The sequence below is a fragment of the Falco cherrug genome, chromosome 5 (genome assembly GCF_023634085.1).
Source record: "Falco cherrug isolate bFalChe1 chromosome 5, bFalChe1.pri, whole genome shotgun sequence".
Classification (NCBI taxonomy): domain Eukaryota; kingdom Metazoa; phylum Chordata; class Aves; order Falconiformes; family Falconidae; genus Falco; species Falco cherrug.
The window spans coordinates 60,734,379-60,754,590 of record NC_073701.1 but is presented as its reverse complement, the minus strand read 5'-3'; the positions used below and the strand labels follow the sequence as shown (position 1 = coordinate 60,754,590).

At 38.9% G+C, this 20,212-nt stretch overlaps 1 protein-coding gene across 7 annotated transcripts in view; it reads right to left on the bottom strand.

Moving 5' to 3' along the window:
* Window positions 1–20,212, bottom strand: part of NAV3 (neuron navigator 3) — a 414,479-nt gene that overhangs the window by 65,839 nt on the left and 328,428 nt on the right. For all 7 annotated transcript variants that reach the window (XM_055711535.1, XM_027808516.2, XM_027808518.2 and 4 more), the window contains one exon: window positions 993–1,131. In XM_055711535.1, the coding sequence (XP_055567510.1) occupies window positions 993–1,131 (139 nt within the window). The remainder of the gene's footprint in view (window positions 1–992; window positions 1,132–20,212) is intronic.

The window sequence follows — 20,212 nt, the reverse complement described above, 5'->3', positions numbered from 1 at the left end:
GGGCTGAAGAATGCTGGCATTTGTGCAAGTATCTTTGCATGAGTATGACATTGGTCTGAAATCTGTCCTGTTGGAGATTAAAGTAATTTTCATTCCCAAAGTAACTTTATTTCTCTACTGTCTGGGGGAAATGACAAAAAAACGTGTTTTTCTCCTGTTGACAAAGTCTGCCACAAGGTAGATCTACAACACAGATCTCTGAATTGCAAGCAGTGACTGACTGCAGGAGTCTAAATGGGATTGGGAGCATCCCTCTTGTGTCTTGAATACTTGACATCAAATCACTGGAGGTAACAAATCTTCCCCTATGCTGAGTGTTCAGTCTTGAAGTTCCCTGCTTGTAAACAGGAGATGACATGGCAGAGAGTACTTCTCTATTGGGACTATCTCTTTTTGTTTTCTTTTTTTTTTTTTTCTGGTGGGGTACTGAGTCCTGCAAGCACTCTATGGGTTTATTTTATCACTGCCACCTCTGGGCTCCTTCAGCCTCTTTTCTGCCCATGGAGAGAACAGGGAAAGGACAGTACAGCCTGTGTATTTCTTCCCTGATATTTATCAGCTCATGAAATATGAAAACTATCTTATTTTAAATTGTGCTGTCTGTTGAAAGAGATGCTCAAATGGGATGAAGTGAGTAGAAATCTACCCATCACAGGTCCAGCCATGTTCTGGTTTTTTTGTGTTAGGGTACAGCAGGGGCCAGGGGTTCCTGGGGCTGGGACCAGTGGGGGCTCCCCTTGGGTGGGCAGAGCAGGGTCTCACCAGCCCTCACCTTCAGCAGCGGTGTGTGCCCTGGGAGCAAAGCATGCCAGGCATCAGCCCATAGGTCAGGGTTGGGTCAGTAGGGCCCATGGGCATCTTGCAGGTGTGATAAAGAAGTCCGTAGAATATGAATATTTCATTGTTTCAGAGGCATTGATGCCAAACACTTTTCTTTGTTATCCAGCATGTTTGTGGGGTGTTGCAAGAAACGGCAGTGAAAACCTACTCACCTGGGTATGAGTGTTCTTCCTTGAAGAGGCAGTTATATTGGAATAAGAGCTGATAGATGAGGTGGTATTCAAATCATCCGTGCTGAGGTTGTCAAGAGTGTCACTGAGACCACTACTAACTGAGCTGCTGTCATCCCAGCTGCAGAAAAAGGAGCATGTCTACTTTACATACTGTGTGTCAACAGACAGAAAGCATCTCCAGATGAATACATGCAATTACTTACTATTCAAGAGCTTTACCAGAAAAAATTCAGTAATATATCTCAATGTGCAATGAATATTATTAGTTTTCAGACTTTTTAATTAATTTTTCACTCACTATCAAATGGTTGCTTGTTCAATTAATGAAAGACCCAGGTGCCTTTTGAAAAATTAACATCAGGTCTAGGTGTAAGTCATTAGAAGAGGTTGTTTCATGCTTCACCGCAATCACATTCAGTACACTGGCAGGGAAATCCATTAAACCTACCTGGTATTGCTAGCCAAAGCATTATTAATAGCTTGGAGAACACCTGATGGATTTCCAAGCTACAGAAAAATAAAAGGACTATCTCTTCTGCAGCCTAATCAGCTGTCAGCAGGAAGCTAGTATTTCCAAAAGTTTTATTTTCTTGTCTTCATCCTTTGTCTAGTGGGTGCAATGTCATCAAAATAGGATTCCCTGACAATACAGTCACCAGAGTTGACAGAGAGCACGTTAAACATCTCTCAGGAAACAGAGGCTGCCAACACTTCTGCTTTGGGAGATTGAGGCAGAGGATGCAAATGAGAGAAAGGCTACTACTCTTACAGAAATGCCACTTACATATTCTCACAAAAACCTTGCTTTTGCACGGAAGGAAGGTTGATCTGTGTTTCTCAGACTTTTCCCTACACAGCTGCTTCTCCAAGGTGTTACATTATGACTCCTTGCTTATTGCCATCTACAGCGGTATACTCCCAGTTTTGCTGCATCTCCACCTGTTAATCTTGTTTTGGATTATCCCCAGGCCACAGAATTTGAAAAATATTCACCTTATCACTTCCAGTGGGATTAATCTCCTATAGTTTTAGCTATATAAAAGTTAGTTATCTCATTTAAGCTATCTATCTAGGTACAGTACAAAGAAGCAGGCTCCTCTAGGAGGTAAATCATCCTGGTTTAAAACATCTCGGGTTTCTGGGGTGAACTGCCCGCTGAAGGTGCCTCTTTATGTCTTTCCCTCTCCTAGAGATGAGAGGGTTGATGCAGCCTGTTCTAGACACATCTGGAGAGAAAAAGCTAGGTGACATGTTTATGTGTGTTAGTAAAGTTCAAAACACATGAGAGAGTACGTAATATCCTTGTTTTGCTGTAGGCTACATCATGAGCCGCCTCTCATAAAAAGTCTAAAATTCAATCCCACAGTGGAGTTAGAGCTCAGTACTATTGCTGCTGGTCATTCAGAGCAAACAAGTAAAATATCTGTGAATCCTTATTTTATGTGGTGTTTTGGGAGATTAGATTCACTTGTCTGCTTCTTCGTGAAAGGCTTTAGAAAGTCATAACAGCAGTGACAGTGTACTGCATGGTACAAAATGTGTGCTGATGTTATCAGAAAGTTCAGTGCACTGGTTTTGTATCATAGCAACTGCAGCAAGCATTACCTTCATTTTGCAAAAGGTAGAAAAGCACATTAGTAAGCCAGCTCAGTGACAAGATAAACATATTTCAGAGGGCAAGAGTTTATTACAGTGCTGCAGTTTCCACCGTTGAGCACAATGACTACAAATAAATATGTCTTCTGCTGCATTTCCAGGTAATATGCACAGGAGTAACAATAATAAAATTTAATATCTAAGTGATTACAATATCATACCTTATAGGCTGCCCACATTCATCTAAGAACCATCTCTGAAGCACTAGCCATTTATGCTTTCTGTATTTTTCACTGTCTAATGTGATATGGAATTTCATTGATACTAAAAATCGTTATTCAAATGCTATGCAGCGCATGGGAAGATACCTTGTATAGGAGTGTAAAGACTGAGAACCCTAAAGATGGATAAAAATCTAAGTACTATTAAATGTGGTTAGGTTTTAGAAAAGATAATACGCCCTTCTTAAAAGATACCTTAAAAAAGGGAAAAAGAAATCATAAGCCAGACCCAAAATGAGATATACTGGATACTTTCACAAGCAGCATGAATTTTTAATGTATGACATTCATGTTTCATGACCATCACTTTTCTGAGTCTACCCTAAACCCCTGAGGACCAAGATTAATGTTTAATCCTGTTTCTCTATGTTTGTTTGTTATTTTACTCTGGTTTCATTTCTGGTCCTTCATTTCACTCTCCTTTTTCTCTGTAAGAAGATTCGCATTTTCTAAACTCTGAAATAGTTCAGCTGAGTCTTCAGCAGAAGATTAACATGTTATCTACAGCTGAGGTTTTCAGGCAACAATGACTGTGATCATGTTTTCTTTCTATTATGACTTCTTTCTGGTGGTTCATACCCATCACACCTCACTCACCAGTGGATTATTAGTGGGTCTGGGAACACTCACATCCATCTTGTAAGATATATAGAAGATTATTTTGACATGTCCACTACTGACCTTTCAGAGTCATCACTATATTTGTCCGGATTTTTTTTTTCTTTTATGATAGGTGCTTAGGATGTTTTCTAAATCTGGGGGCTTTCTTACCCCCATATTTCTTCTAATATTCAGTATGACTCAAAAAAAAAAAGGAATATCCAAAATCTCTTGCTTTCCTGTATGGCATTTTGCTAAGGACTATTAGAGAAACTGATTCCTACTTGAAACAACTTTTGTACCAACCTTTTGAAAATACATAGTAAAAATGGAAAACTCCAACAACACAGACTGTATCAGCCATCCTTTTTGCAATGAAGATCATTGTTCTGTGCTTATTTTAGTGCATTGTCCAGAGCTGTTTTAAAATGTTCATACAGCTCGATTTTCTATCTTTCAATACTGTTTCCACCTTTTCAGCCTTCTTGCCCCTGTCTGGACAGTATAGTTGCTATCAGATGAGTTAATATAATTTTTGGATAATGAAGAAGCCTAATTTATAATTGGGAAAAAAATCTTAATTATCCATATTGATTTCTTCTTTAAATAACAAATGTATGATAAAGAAATCTAGTAGCATTAGATGTGCATCACCTTGAGACTAAAAAGGCATTCTTGGAAGCCTGCAGCTAATTCTCATTATAATTCTTGTTCTTGTTCCTCCTACCCCTCAACAAAACAGTATTTATCATCAAATTGTACCTAAGTGACTTAATATAGGCTTTGAATACATTGGCTAAGATTAAGCTTCCATTTTCATTTCAATTTTCGTTTACTTTTTTTCATCCATCCTCCAGAGTTTATGACAGGTCAGGCTAGTACTGCTGTTTATTAATGCCTGACACCACTTCCCTTTTTAAAACCACATTTTAGCTACTTACAACTTTGGCAAAATCTGCTTATTTTTCTTGTTGGGTGTCAGCCTCAGGTTGATTTCTTTGAAAAAAAAAATGTCAGCAAATGCAGTTCAGCTATCTGGGAGACTGAGGATAAGAGAAAAATGCCTTTTTTTGACAAGTTCTGGCAACCTTTTCTCTGAGAAACCCCTGGATCCCAAGAAGAACTGGAGATGAACCTTAAAATTCAGCAAGCCATAATACTGACATTAAGGCTGTGCATTTTGCTGTTACTAAAAAAAGTCCTCTCAAATCTGAACAATTTATAAATCTCTTCAAAATCACTCTTTGCATATGCATGACAGAGATTTTTTTTTCAGCTAACTGACCAGAAGTTCCTCCCTACCCAGCAGCCCAGCTCAGCCTGCTGTTGTGTTACATAGTTCCATGTTCAAACCGGCAAATGGAGAGCAAGCAAACAGCCCAGCAGTCACTACTCTCATTGTGAAAGTAGGTAACAACACAGTTTTTGACAACACAACCACATACTATTTTTTTCTCTAGAAACACTTCATTAATTTAGGTCTTATAAGAGGTCTGCTCTAGGGGTGAATCTGAATTTTGCATTAAAGCAAGCTGCCTTCTGTCATTTTTCAAAGTTGAAATACTTCCATAAGACAAGGGACAATATGAAGCATGATTGATGTCCCTGGTGTACCAGACTCCCTGCAACCTGCAAGGTATTAGGTAACTGGTTTAACCAACATTTTTAATAAGCCAGACACCAATAAGGAGCTTCTAATTTTCTTTAGAGCTTAGAATCTGACTTGCAAAGATGTAATGCAAGCAAATTTGTTCTTTGAACCTATAGTTTGCCACAGGGGTATCTTAAAATTTAGGTTACCAGCAACTCAAACTGCATGTCAAAAATTAGCAGCTATTTTTGGCCTTGCTATTGCTGTACCTCAGCTTTCCATCCATAAAATGGACAAAATACATGCACAAATGAGTTTTAAAACACAGTCTCTGATAACTGGATGCTCAAACAATACACTAGAAAGCACATTCTAAGGCTTTAAAAGCCCCTTTCTTTTTAGAAAAATGTTCAAATGGCATGATAAATGAAACATAGGGCTGCACATGATAAATAATGAGGAATACAAAAAAACCACTGAGTAACTGCTTTGAAACTGAACATCCTCAATATACGCGTTATATAAAATAAGGATGCTTGAGACTGAGGACGCTGGTGATGAAACCATGATCACCTAAAAATGAATATGCACAAGAAATCTGAATTAAGGTTATGCAGGCAACCTTTTTGTTACTTCCGAGTGCTTTTACAACCTTACTCTTTTCACACAGCATGAATAATATTCAGCTTTATCAACTTTAAAATCTGGTAATTCCAACACTTCAGTCATACACAGGGCTGAATTTGAGCAGGAAAGCTGTACTGCAGCAGGAATGCCCCTTCACCTTGGAAGCTAGAAAAAGTGTGCCCAACCATGCGATAGTTGCCGAGGGGTGGCTTCCCTTCAATCCCCTGGTTAGATTTATGGCCACTGTGTTACAGCCTTCACTCAGAAACATACCTCATGTTCTGTGAGTCTACCCAGGCTCTTTGCACTAACATTACCAATATTTTTTCTGCTTAGGTCACCTGTATTTTAATTTGATGCACTAGGTGTGCCTATGAGATTATTTGCACCAGCTAAAACTCAACCTCTAATTCTAGCTTGTGTCTTTCAAATCTGAATAGTTCTTGCCCATTTTGAAGAAAGAAATAACACTCCTGCTAGAGAAGACTTCCACATTGTCTCTGTAATTGCTGAAGGTGGCTATGAATATTGTACACATCCCAATGCTTCAAAAACTGTTCCAAATTCTTCAGACAAAGTTCCAACTCCTTGATCATATCAAATACTCCATGCAGTTGAGGAATCCACAACTTGCTATCTACACAATTGGTTAGTCTCCACTATCACTCTTTGTCTCCCTTTCATTAGTGTGCATCAGTATTGGAAAGATCTCTCCATAATAATCCTCTCATTGACCTTTCCATGGCATAGTTGTTCTAGAAATAGCAAGGTGTCTGAAGTCAAAATACCCGGTGCTTAACATCAGCATGTAGAGCTGAATAAAGATTATAAACATATTCCCACAAGTATTCCCTCAAATGGAAAGATAAATTGCACCTAGCTGTGCTAATTACACTTTTCTGTTTGCTTTCCACAAGTATTTGGGTTTTTTTGCTTGAAAATAATCCAACCCTGAGTTCACGTACTGAAGTATATGAACTAAATAAGGAATATTTTATGTGGGATAAGACATTATTTCACAGAGCAGGCAAACAAGCAACAGAGCTTTAGGGCACAGATGCAATGAAACAAGCCAGATAATACTTGATCGTACCCTACATAATGAAGACCTGCAGAAATATGCAACAAATTTTTCTAGATGTTTTGCATGATGGCTGAAAATACCAAATGCAGTGCATTGAGACAGCAACGAATCCTGAAGGTACGTAACAAAAGGAAGTGGTATTAATCTGTTAGCTTCATGGATACCTAAAATATTCCCCTTTCACAGTACTTGTTTCAGAAAATCAAAGCACTCTCTAATTGCAGACAAGACATGGTGGACCACTCAACCACAATATTGTTCCTTCCACCCTTCCTGTTTCTATTTTCAGCAATTTCCTACAAGCTCTTAAACTTGCCAGCTCAGCTAAGTCCATCATGCTGATAAGCTGGGCCAGTGCCTGGAATTTGTTTCAACATTGGCATACTTCATTAATTTTTGAGAGCACCTCCAGCCAAAGTGGCTTAAGTATGCAAATGAAAAAGCTTTACACAAGCAGATCATCAGACATATGAAGGCAGCAAGACTCCAATCCATGTGTCATTGAGTCTGCTAGAAAAATATGGTTCCTTCAATGCATTCAGCCCTTGGCATAGTTTGACAAGTTGCTGGCATTTTTTGCTTTAGTTCTTTACCCATTCTTGCAAGCTGAAGCAGGAACTACACCTTGCAGAATACAGCTCTAAAAAACAAAAACAAAACCTTTCCTCTTAAAACATTGATTTAATCAGAATAACTGTTCTATTTAGGGAGGTTTGTAACTCTGTACGAAAAATATCACTTTATTTGTCACATGCTTTGTACTGCACATGAAGGGCTTTAGACTACAGTAGTAGACCTACAGTCCTTGCGTGTCTTGCTTAGGAATGAGAAATTTTTAGTCACATTCTTGCTAATGCCAGTGGAACTCACATATCCCCAGGGACCTGTGTGTGGGTTTGGGATTCAGGGAATCTGAACAAACACATTTAGCAAAACAACCCTTACTTGCTTTTTATAGCAAATCTGAGCTTTCAAAATGTGAAAACACTTTTAAACACTTCTAAATCATTCATTACCATAGTGGCTACGTACAGGACAGTGCCCACATGTATTTCTCCTGCTGGGGGAAATGGTCTTAAGAGCACAAAAGAGATAACTGAGATCATGAAAAAAAAAGTAACATTTGGGGTTAAACAGAAACTTAACTCCTGAGTGTGTGTTTGAGGATTTACAAATCCACACTAAGCGCAGATCAAAGACGAGCAGTGGGGTGTTATCCCTTCCTCTGGCTGCACACAGCTGGCTGTTTCATGTCAATGAATCCTCAGATGATGCAGGTCTCCATGTCCCTCTCTTAGAGCCTCTGGATTGAGGTTTGATTTATAGAGCCTACACAACTGTTCATAGAAACAGTAGAGGTATGAAAAAGAGACACAACTGCTTTGATTAGTGTAGCCTGCTTCCATGTTTGCCAAATAAGATGTTAGTACGCTAGTCCTTTACAGTGGCTAGGACTGGGACACCCTCAGTTATACTGGACAGTTACTTCATTAGGCAATAGTGCCCTAAAAAAACAAAGTCCCCAAATTTAGTCACCTGTGAAGTGAGCAGCTACCTGGAATCTAAAACCATTCGTGTCAGTGATGTGTAAGACATCTACATTAGCTTTGAGTTAGGAAACCAAAGATTGGCATTTAATCCCCTAGGTGGTCAGGAGACAAAGGCAGGTACATCCTAAGGGTATGCAGGAGAGACTGGAGAGAGATCAGTGAGGCAGAGGTATTAAACTAGATGCGCACAGTAGAAAGCTTGAACTTAGTATACCTTTCCGTACTCTACTCATACAAGTTAAGCCCTGCAAGAGGAAGGTAGAACTCGTCGACCATCAGTCTGTGTTTAAGCTAGTCCCCCACACATAAAATCCATAGAACAATGCTAAATCCGTCTCCACAACACACTCCATGGAGGTAAATGTTGTTTCTGTACAGCATACCAGTAAAGTGAGTATTAACGTGCAGTCCAGGCTGCTGCCATGAACCGTCCTCTCTGACATATCCATATTTCAGGATACGTTTCAGGAGAGTAAGGCAGAATTTGGCCTAAAATAAAGACTTTATAGCTACTCCCCTAACTGACTTTCGAGAACAGAAATGATCTCTTAGCTCATTAAGAAGAAAAGACAAGAAAATAATTGGACTGTTTTACTTCAAGCAATGCCTCACTAGCGTGCCAATATATCAGCTGGCAAACTTTCTCCTTCAAAGTTCAATTCATCATGAATTAATCTGTTTTAAATCTTTTATTGTGAGCTCAGCTGCTCATTATTCATAAAACAGCTACGCTGACCCTTCACAGACAGATTCAAGATGGCACAGAGTTCATAAAATCAATACTTTGTTTCAATCCACAGGCTGTGAGAGCCAAACCCCAGGCCCTGAATCAAACCAGAAACTTGCAAGGGCTATAAATTTCATTATAGCTATTCTATCCTCACAGCTAAATGAAAACATCACCAGCTGGACTCATATTTCACCACCTTCTCCTCAGCAAGTGTAATGCATTACCTGTCATACCCAAACAAGGCAGCCACTGAAGCGTTAATCCTGAATTACTTTGAGGTCATGGATAGAAAAATCATGCCATGTACTTTTCAAAATGGATGTCCTCAGCATATTCTAAGGAAAATTGTTTACAAAATAAAAACAATAGCAATGCATTTACACATCTGCTTTCATGCAATATCACTTTGGGAAGATTTTTTATTTCATGTTTGAAAACTTTTTGTAAAAAGATTCAATTAGAAAATTATATCCTACCACAGAAATTACTTCTAGCCCAAGAGCACAATCAGAGCAAAATGCATTTTTGCAAGGTCAGTGTATTCCATATTTCTTCTTCGAAGCATTTAATAAGTGCTTTAAGAAATAATTTGCTTTCAAAGCCTGAAGGAAAAGAAAACTCTAATTGATGGAAGATACACATTTCTTCTGGTAATTTTACATACCTTGTAAAACCTCCATACCCACACCTCAGGATCTGAATAAGTCTTTGCCAGAACCCCTTCTGGTTTCCACTTATTTCTGAATACAATGCTTAATCTGACATGATAGGGACAGCAGAAAGTCATTAACTAGCTCTAAAATCATAACAGAATGTATCAACAAGCAGAAGGAACTTTGCAAAATGGAATTTAGGCAAGTGTTACTTGAATAAAATAATAAAAATCCAACTGGAAAGATATTTTGGGTTTGGAATGCGCAGTTCTTTTTTTGTATGAGATAGATAAACAGCATCCATTTTTAATTACATTTCAAACAGTCTATAGAAAATAGCAATATATGGGCTGAAGCAAGATGTGAGGAAGTAATTCCATCAAGAACTGTTGACAATGTCATCACAAGCCAAGGGAGAAAAGCTTTTGATGGAATTATCTTCCTGCTGCTGCTTGTTATGTTTCTAATACACTGCTTGGATCCAAGAGATGTTTAAATTTTTTGATTGTAGATTCAGACAAGTTAATTAACATCAGTTGAATGGACATAAATAAACAAATTACAGTGCCTATACAGTTCTTCAGAAGATACAAAAGCAATATAGAACTCGATTCCTTGGTACCTCGTCACTTTAAGAAGTAAAAATGTAATTCTTTACTATATGGTCAGTCTGCAACCCCAAAAGTGAAAAAAGAAATGAGATCCCACAAGCATAAAGAAACATCTCATGAAATCCAAATTTGTATTTGAAGGAAAATCATATTGAAACCAGCACCTTAAACACCCTCAGATAAGCAGAATTTGTCATTCACCTTTGCAAACTGCCAGTCAAGCTTCAGCTGGGAGAGTGGTACTGAAAAATCAAAGCTCTTCACCCAACCTTGTCTTTACAGCATATGAAGAAACCAAACAGATCCTCCTGATGACTTCTGATAACTGAAGGTTCAGAGGAGAACCTTCCCCAGTAATTATTTGCCTGATGTCAAAGTCCTGATTTACTGGTAACCTCCTCTGCTGTGCATGGTCTCTCACATTCAAGAGCATTTGTTCCTAGAACAACCTGTCCTATTTTTGCTTATGTGCGGAAGCAGGGATTTATTTTTCCTGTTTGTAACTGATCAAACTCAGAAGAAAAAACAAAATGTACACAGCTATGTTAGCAGAATGATGAGAAGTAAATCTCTTCATTCTGGTCATGATACTTATCCTATAAATCTCCATGAAATAGCCAAGACTTAAACCCAGCAGTTTTGTGCAGCTTTGCTGTTGGGGCAAACCAAGTTTTGGAGTTGGTTTTGGCTTGCAAGACAAATTTATTACCCCACATTGTCCTTTGCTGAGGATAGAAAAACGTGGCAGTCAGAGACTAAAACAAATTTGATATATTTAATTAGTAATGTGTCTTTTTAAAAAAAATTATTATCTTTTACAATTGTAACATGACAGTAACAAGTTAGTCTGAGGCACCTGCTATCCTTGTCACCTCGTTGCAGCACTCCCTGATCACCTTCCTACCCATTGGCATAACATGGTCCCAGAGCTCGTGGCCCTGCACTGCCATCCAAGGAGTGGGGAGAGCACCCCAGGAGCAGGATGCCTCCCACCACGTGCGAGCACAGTCAGAAAGACAGCCCTTCTGAAAGCGTGGAATTAACTTTACCTGGGAAGTGACTGGAAGCAATGGGCTTCCTCCCACATACCCTCGTTCAATGTAATTTTTTTCCGTCAGGTCTCAAGCCAAAGTGCTGGTTTGTTGAGTTTAGCAACAAGTTGTGACTGTGGGGAAAAGATGCTAGTACAATGCCTAAAGGGCTTCTTCATAGAAATCTTCACCTTTGAAACTCTTTGAGAGCTCAATGCCTGCAAATATTTTCAGATAACAGGGTAAGCCTATTACCTGAAGCCTAATAGGCTTACTTGCTTGCAGTCAGCATCACGACAACAACCTGTCTGACAAAGGACAAGTTAAGCAGAACTCAAAGCTGTTTCTTCTCCTGGTTTCGTTTGCCAGGACTATCACTCACACTTGTTGCTCATTTCCCAGATTTTTCTGAGTAAAGACCCAGACTGCTGCTTTAGCAGGAAGTAGGAAGGGAATTTCTCCTGCTTCTGCATGACCTGATTTTTAGCATCATTTAGTAAGGAATGAAGGCTTCGATGCTCATGTTCTCTGTGCATGTGGCCTTCAGGCCCTTGCTCGTCACTGATCTCTAGGCAAAACTGATGGCTAATTTTAATCAAATTTTGCAGAAAACGCAAAGGATCAAAAAATTATAGTTTGTAGCTGTCATGCAAATACATAGCCATATGAAGACAGAGGGAAAGTAGAAGTCTCTCTGAGGGGAAACATACAATATTAATTAAATAGTTCAGATGTACCTGATTCTATGCATAAAACCAGACTGCTTAAAAAACCTTCCAAAACCAAAAAACAAGTTCCTCCAATATAGGGATATGTTTAGTCTCTTTTTAGTAAATAGGTTCATAGAACATTTTAATTCAGCTTTGAGATTTGGAGGTATTTTCCTGATTTTTATTTCCTTCTAGCCTTTTCCCCATGAAGGTCAGGCTGCTGATTTTAGAAAAAAATGGATTTCAGAAATAAACTTGCTTGCAGAGGTTTAGTCATCCTAGCATTTATTTGATATTTTTTTTTGATTTCCCAAATGTTCAAGATTTTCTTGTTCTGCATTGAAAAGCCATTTGGGCATTCAGGTTATTACCACTGGTTAGTTTTAGATAAATTCTGTTTGAAGAGTTTAATGTTCTCTTTAATCCCGATTTGTGCCCAGCTTTTGCCGTAATTATAAATGCTATTCATTGGCACCTTACGTTACATTGCTGCTTTTCACATCGTCATTGCTGCATTAAAGGGGATGGAGTCATTTCACATTTAACAGCAATTGTTGAACCGTATTTTTTTACTTCTGCTCAGAGATCACAGCTGGGATCGATTCTATCACCAAAAGTTTTCCAAATATATATATTGTTATTCCATATACCAGTGGTACCCAGTCTTTGTTGGTCCCATAATCTCACTTTAAGAGTGCCTGTGCCATGTGTTTATAATCTTGCCAATGAGGGTAGGAGCTCATTTATGGACCTATTACTTCAGGTTTCAACCTAATCCTTATCCAGTTTTTGGAAGTCTAGACAAGAAAGGGTTGTAGAGGTGAGCTGCAGGCCAGGTAATTTACTCAGGTTTCTGAACTATGACAGGGCAAAATACCATGGAGCTATGCAGATACAAAGATAGCTGGAAATTTTCAATCAAAAGTTATTTGACAACTTACTGATTTTTTTGATAGAAAGTTAAGCATCTCACAATATTTTAAAAAATAAGTAATGATTTGCTAAAAGAAATGGAATAATTTAGGAACTAATGTATATGTTTCAGTCAATCTATACTTACATTGTCATATTAAAATCAGAAATAACACTTTTGCACTGAGAAAACAGGTGTAATAGAACACTTCAAATATTCTTTTTATATCTTAGTTTTCAGATATTTCAATGTACTTTATTTGATATATCAATTCATTATGAAAAAATCTACTTAATACTGAATGAAACTACCTTTTCTACAATGAGCCCAATGAGCCATCTTCAATAAAATATTATATGCTAGTCATGAAAAATTGTCTAGATAATAACATAAGAAAGGGTAACGTAAAATGGATGCTTGAAACAAAACTTTAAAAAAATAATTTCTTTTTTCTTAAATCAAACATACTTCAATTTCTTTTGTGAGAAATTAAAAAAAAACCCCAAACTTTACTCATAATTTAATGGAAAACCAGAGCCAAAAAATGAGAAATCCTTTTAAAAAGAAACCACAAGTTTTGATCAAATCTCTAAAGATATGAAAAAACCAACAACAACTAATCTTTCTGCATCCTCAAGTTTTTGGTTTCTTCCTAGTACAATGACAGATAATTCCTGAACGCATTGCTGTATTCTGTTTTGTGAAAAAAAATTCTTCAAAAAAGAAGAACCCAAAGCCTTTGGAAAACTGTAGTCCTTCTTCTGGATAAAGGAATGCTTCCCTTGGCTGTTTTTAGCTTGAAGTTCAGAGAAACGGCACTTTAAAAGCACCACTTTCAGCATAAAAGGTGGCAGCGCTAATGTATCTTACTACGAGTTCTCCCTTTCCAAGGGATGGAAATACTGAAATTACTGTTATTGCCAGATGAAAGAGAAAAATGGTGGTCATGGATTCAAGACACTGTTGACAGAGCTTGTCAGCATGGTGTGGATTGCAGGTTTTAAAAAGGGGACCTATTTCAGCCTCTAAGCATTTTCAGCAGGAGAGAAACACTGTCTGATCTCCTCGTAGGCACATAAACAACCTTCCAAGTGGATTTGCTCCCCCAACATATCAGAAGCCATCAAATGTTTAATGAGTTTGGTTCTGGCTGTTTCTCAGGGATTCTGGGTGACTGGGAAGCTTGCTGAGGTTGGCACCAAGGGGAAGAGGATTTTATGATGGGAACAAAGAAGAAGTGGTGAACAATAGTGACAAAGAGCTCTTTCCCCAGCCCACCACAGCTGTGCACATGTGCTTGAGGAATGACAGTGGTACATACAGACAGCAGAGGAGAAGGCTTTGGCACCTGAGGAGCCTTGTCTATCTGCCAGGGTATACATGCCAGGCGCACTGCATACTGCTGGAGACAGTTTTCTGTCAAGCACTGCGTACAGGGTCCCTCCAGGCAGCTCATCTTGCTGCATAGGATACATCATAAAAGACCCAGTTTAAACATCTCTCCAAAATGATGATTACATTGGGGTTGCAAGCAAGACACATTTTAAGTGTGACTTATCCTTGCAACTGGGTGAATTTTTAATTAACTGTAGTAATAACAAAAAGCAAGTTTTCTATTTAATGTTACCACCCAAAAAAACCCAACCCCAGGCAAGCTATGAAAGTAGGGAGGTGAATCTAAAATTATCAGGATAAAAAGAAACAATACATGCATGCTTTTTTCAATGCAGTTTTTCCATGTGAAAGAGAAAAAAAATACTGTAATGGATAGGCATGAAGCATGAAAATACCCATCTGCAATGTTGCAGAAAGAATTAGAATGCAAGAAAGACATGAAAAGACCAGACAGCAAGAATTTGTGGAAATATGATGGATTGCAGTGGAGAGTGACACCAAGCTCAAATCCTGCATGAAAAAAGGGTGGATGTTATGTACAAAGGTCAGAGCTTTTGACATGAGCAGGGAGCAGAGAGTTTGGAGAACTGAATTGCTGCATCTTCTCTGCCCTAGACACACAGAACTGAGACAAAGGTTACTACAGACAGCAGCACAAGGCCTGCAGCAAAAATCCTCCCATGCAATTCTAGCAAAGTATGTTGTCTTTACATTATTCAAGTACTTTGTGTACTTACTTTTCACCTGCAATTGCCCTGTTCTCTCCCATTTAACCCAAAACTCAGATAAGCTTTGCTCTCTGACAGGCCACATAAAATTACCAGAAGCAGCGGAAATTAAAGGGCAGAGGGTATTGCAATAGTGAGAACAGGCTATGAAAGGCTGGAAACTCTAGTGTAGGCGTACCTCTTAAGATCCCTAACACATACAATATGTACTACTACTGATCACAGCTCTTCAACCCAATATTCTACCAATAATCAACATTTATACCACCTACGGCTTTGCCCCTTATAGAAAGTCTTCACTTCCATATGTACCCCCCCCCAAATGTCAATATAAACATAAATCACAAAACACCCTAAACTGGTTTTGAAGGACTATAATTGGGGTAGGTAAGGGAATAGCAAACCTGATATTGGGTAACAATCAAGACTATTGTGCTAAAATATAACAGATGGGACCAACTATGAGAAGTAACTTTTATATACACATTTTATTGCTAAGAAGTAAGTGAAGACTACCATTTTCCCTTGCAGCAGTGCAGAAGAAACCCCTGCAAAAAACAGTTCCCTTTCCTTGTCTATATCGCTTCATTAACTGCAAAGGCAAAGGAGCAGCAGTACCATGAAGGCAATTCTCAATCATCTTGCTACGTTTTGGTGACTTTTCCCAAAGAAGAAAACCAAAGAGAACAGTCAGAGGACCTCTGACCTTCCTCCACTTTTTGCTAACTCACTGGCTTGATAAAGATGTTTGCTTTCTTATCCTTCGTTCAAAGCTATGATTTTACATTTGGCACCTCTAACATTGCCGTTGCATTTAACAGAACTTCATGTGAATGTCATGTCATACTCAAGCAATCCCGTTCTGATTTTCTGACTGTGAGATACTGTATGGGATCTGGCTGAGGTGGAGTTAATCTCCCCATAGCGGCGCTCATAGTGCTGTGTTTTGTACCGGTAGCTAGAAGGGTGTTGATGACACACTGGTGTTTTGACTACTTACTGCTGAGCTTCAAGGCTTGCTCTCCAACACCCACCCCACCCCTGGCCCACCAGTAGGCTGGAGGTGGCAAGATCTTGGGAGGCTGTGTAGCCCGGACAGCCGTCCCAAACTGTCTAAAGGGATATTCCATATCATATGACATCTGCTGAGCCAAATGGGATAGTTACGTGAGTTAAAGATTCAATTTTAATAACTGTGTCAAAACTGGGCATTGGAGAGAACATACACATGGTGTTCAAAAACCAAGTAGCCATGGGCTACTCTACGTTCAGCAATGAAGCAGTGCTGTGTGGCCTCCACTCCCTTGGTATTGCTTCTCTTTCCGTGCTGAGGGACCTGGTTCATGTACTAGACTAATCACACACTAGCTTTCACCCTCAGTTTTGTTCTTCAGAAACCTACGGATTGAGCCAAAACATCACTGGAATTAATGCTGATGGGGAATGAAACCAAGAGAGTCCCAAACCAAAGTCCAAGCCTGAAGCCAGTTGCAGTAGTCTGCAAACAGGCTCGTCCATGCCTTGACCAGCTCTTGGCAGGTGCTCCCACGTACAGAAAAGGAAATGCAACTGTTACATATATTTGCAGAAAACATCACAGGATTCCTGCTTGTTGTGACAATCAGGCAGGCTCCATTGTTTGTTTTTTTTTTTAATTCACTTATTCAAGCTTTTTCTATGAAGAAAAAAAAATGAAAAACAACAAAAAACAACAACTTGAACTTTGATTTCTCCCTTCTCTCATTAAGATATGGCTATGAGTCAGTTGTGGTCTGCCTGTAACACAGCAAAGTCTAGGAGTCTCCCGAGGCTGACGAGCTGTTCAGCCTCTGCTCTTTTGCTGTAACACTGCTATTAAAAGCATTTGGTATAGTTGAACATGACAGGCTGCTGGTTCAGACCTCTGGTCATACTCAGATCTGTCAAATGTGATGGGCTACACTTGGGAATGTTGGCATGTGCAATCCTGGAAAATAAACAAGCCATTAAGGGCTCTCCCCTAGATTATGCAGCGTGTGAGTCCATCTTGTTATATCTTTCTTCCTTTCCACTATCAAAATAGTCTGCTAGCAGAAGTCAAATATTTGTTTGCTAAAAAAAAAATATTAAAAATCTGACATCTACTGATATTTGATTCTCTGTATTTATTATTCTTTTATCCTATCAAGTACTTCAGTTTAGGTTTTTCCAACAAATTTTTCAGGTTTTGGTTGTTTGTTTTTTGTGATGCTCAAACTTCTACCAGAGTTTGTTTGAAGGAAATAGTCACTCTTTTATTTATAGTTCTATTACTGAAACCAATTTATTTTAAAATCCCTTACTTGGGACACTCGCAAAAGCAGAAGTCCCTTGGGGAAGAAATGAAACAAGTTGAAATATAAACCAACTTGACAAAATAAATTTAAAATTGAAAAGCAACAAGTAACAAAAATGAAATATATTTCATAAAGCAGTGCACAAGTAAATGCCTGAGCCTCGTCTTTTTAAAGGAATTAGGAATTCATACAGATAATGCAAATTCACATTTTTGTATTAGAATAAACATAAAAATCCCTTTATGTTCTGAGTTATAAATCATCCCTAAACATCCTTGCCACAGGATTAGCATTTTCCTAGGACTTTCCCTTAGAGAAAAGAGTTTGCCTTTGTTATTAAGCCATAACTTAAAGGGTTTTCAGCACATATTTCTGAGTGATCCAAAATACCAAATTGATGATATTATGTAGCATTATTTTTCTTTATGACATGTAGGATTTAGGTAGAGATCAAAATTCTCAATTGTAGGTGTCTAAAAATGCGACACCTAAGCAGTTAAGGACATCACAACATGGCCTGCTTTTCCCAGTTCTTGTACACCCTTCAGGCTGCTGAGAGACAGTGTGATTAAAATTATAGCAAATAATACAGCTAAGCAGGAAAGCCTCCTATTGCCTTTGCTTCTATCTAGCACTCCTAGATATGGGACAGATTCACTTACCCCTTTACACCAACTGATTATATTTTTTAGCTTCATTTTTTTTTTTTCTTTTTAAAGTTTGAAGGGGGAGGAGTTGGTTTACTCCGGAGTACTTAGTCTTCATCTTTTACACATTGCTGCTTTTTATTTCTCTGAAATCAATCAACTTTACAAATACTGAAGAAAATTTAATGTGAAACTGCTAAAGTGCTCTGTTTAATGCTGCTTGACAAGATTCTTCCATTCCAAAGTCAATAATTTCTATGAATGTTCAGTATGTCAAACTTGACAGCTTTTCCCAAAGAAAGGTTGTGCTTGATGATTGTTTTAAGGGAGCAAGATCTGGTGAATATTCATGTTCCAAACATAAATTCACGCCTCCCAGCTCTACAAACTAGTCATTTGGTTTCCTCTGCCTTTTGTAACGTGTACTAAGTGCTCCTTGCAGAGAGGCTGGGTGACAAACAAGTAGAAACACTAAACTGCCTTTTAAAGGCTAGATTTTCTCTCTTGAACTAAGCTCTACAGTACTGTAGCACTATATGTGGATCCACCCCAACAGTGTCTGGCTTAATTAGGCTAGTTCCTAAACTAATTAGACAATTAAATTGATTCAGGAGCTGTATACAAAACTCGAGGACTCCTGTTACCATTTGCATAGTATATATGCGAAATATGTACCAGCAATGCCATTAAAATCAGTGGAAATGTGGGGTGCGTGTCTTTTAATAGGTCACTCTTTACACTGAATTTTAGTTTTTTGGACTGGGACAGAACATCTGTAGTGATCTGCAATTGCTCTCCTAACAGTTAAGAAAATTTCTATTTACATTGCAATGTACTGCAGTATAACAGGAGTGTAAAGAGCTGGTAAAAAAATAAACCACTTAAATTCTGGAGCCTCTGAATGACTGAAGAGAGAACACGGCACGAAGCTGGTATAAGAAAAAAAACCACAAACTAGATGAAGGGACCTAGTGCAGTATTAAACAAAGTCAGTCATCTTAAGTAAGACCAGGCAATCAGCTCATCAAATTCATATAGTCCCCTGTGGTGGTGCATTTCTCCCCCTTCTCTGGGGTGTTCTATGACCCCAGGAGTTAGCAGCTAGGACTTGGTGCCTGGAGCAATGAGTTGGGTGGTTAAGCAACCCTCGATCACACCAACCATTCTTGCTTGGCCAAGGTAGGTAACAACACCGTGCTAGGAGCTCCCGTTGGCTGGTCAAAGTAGGGAACAAGAACAGGAGACAATCAGTTATTTCCTGACAGCCCTGGAACACTCCTGACCCAAATCGCAGCCCAAGGGGAATGATACCATTGTGGCTGGAATTTTGAAACATTACCGACTTGGGTTTCGTCCAAGATGGAAATTTACAGGATGACTAAAGCCATCTTTCTTACAACCTTATAAACAGCAGTCCCAAGGTGAGACCTTTTTGAGCTCTCCTGGGCTGCAGCAGGCTGCGACCAGCATCTCCCTCTGACTGGGATGTGCCGCTCAGAGCTTGCAAACTACCAAGTTTGCAACACTTAGGGAGACCGTCACTGATGGTGAATGAAGGAGGCTAGGTGGTGTCCCTGCTCCTTGAAGGTTCAACCCTTCACCCATCGAGGAATGCAAAGGCATTTAGATGTATTTCACTGAACTTGAGGGGAACTATTTATCAGGTACACCTTTATACGTTTGTGTAGATATATTTCTATATACCTATTTTCTTCATGTTTGTGTGTGAATCAATTTACATACCTCATAAAAGTATTACAATCTTGAATCAGTAGTTAGGTTATTCTTCTGATTTGACCAAATTCCATTGTATCACTTTGTAACTGTTAGAAATAGCCATAAACTCAATGCTGCTAAAATCCTATGGATAATCTTGAACTGCGAACAAATTCTCTCTCTCTCTCTCTCTCTCACCCTGCCCCATACAGACACTTGCCCCTCTAGCTGTAAGCCGTTGTCCAAGTCTGAGACTAAGAAGCTGTAAGCCGTTGTCCAAGTCTGAGACTAAGATTGGACCTAGCTGCACCTAATCTTTATGAGAGTTTAGAAAGCGAGGGGGGCCACTCTAAACATTGTGACTCAATGGAAAGTACCCCGACCCTCTTACTTCTTTGATCCCTATAAATAATTTCTGTCT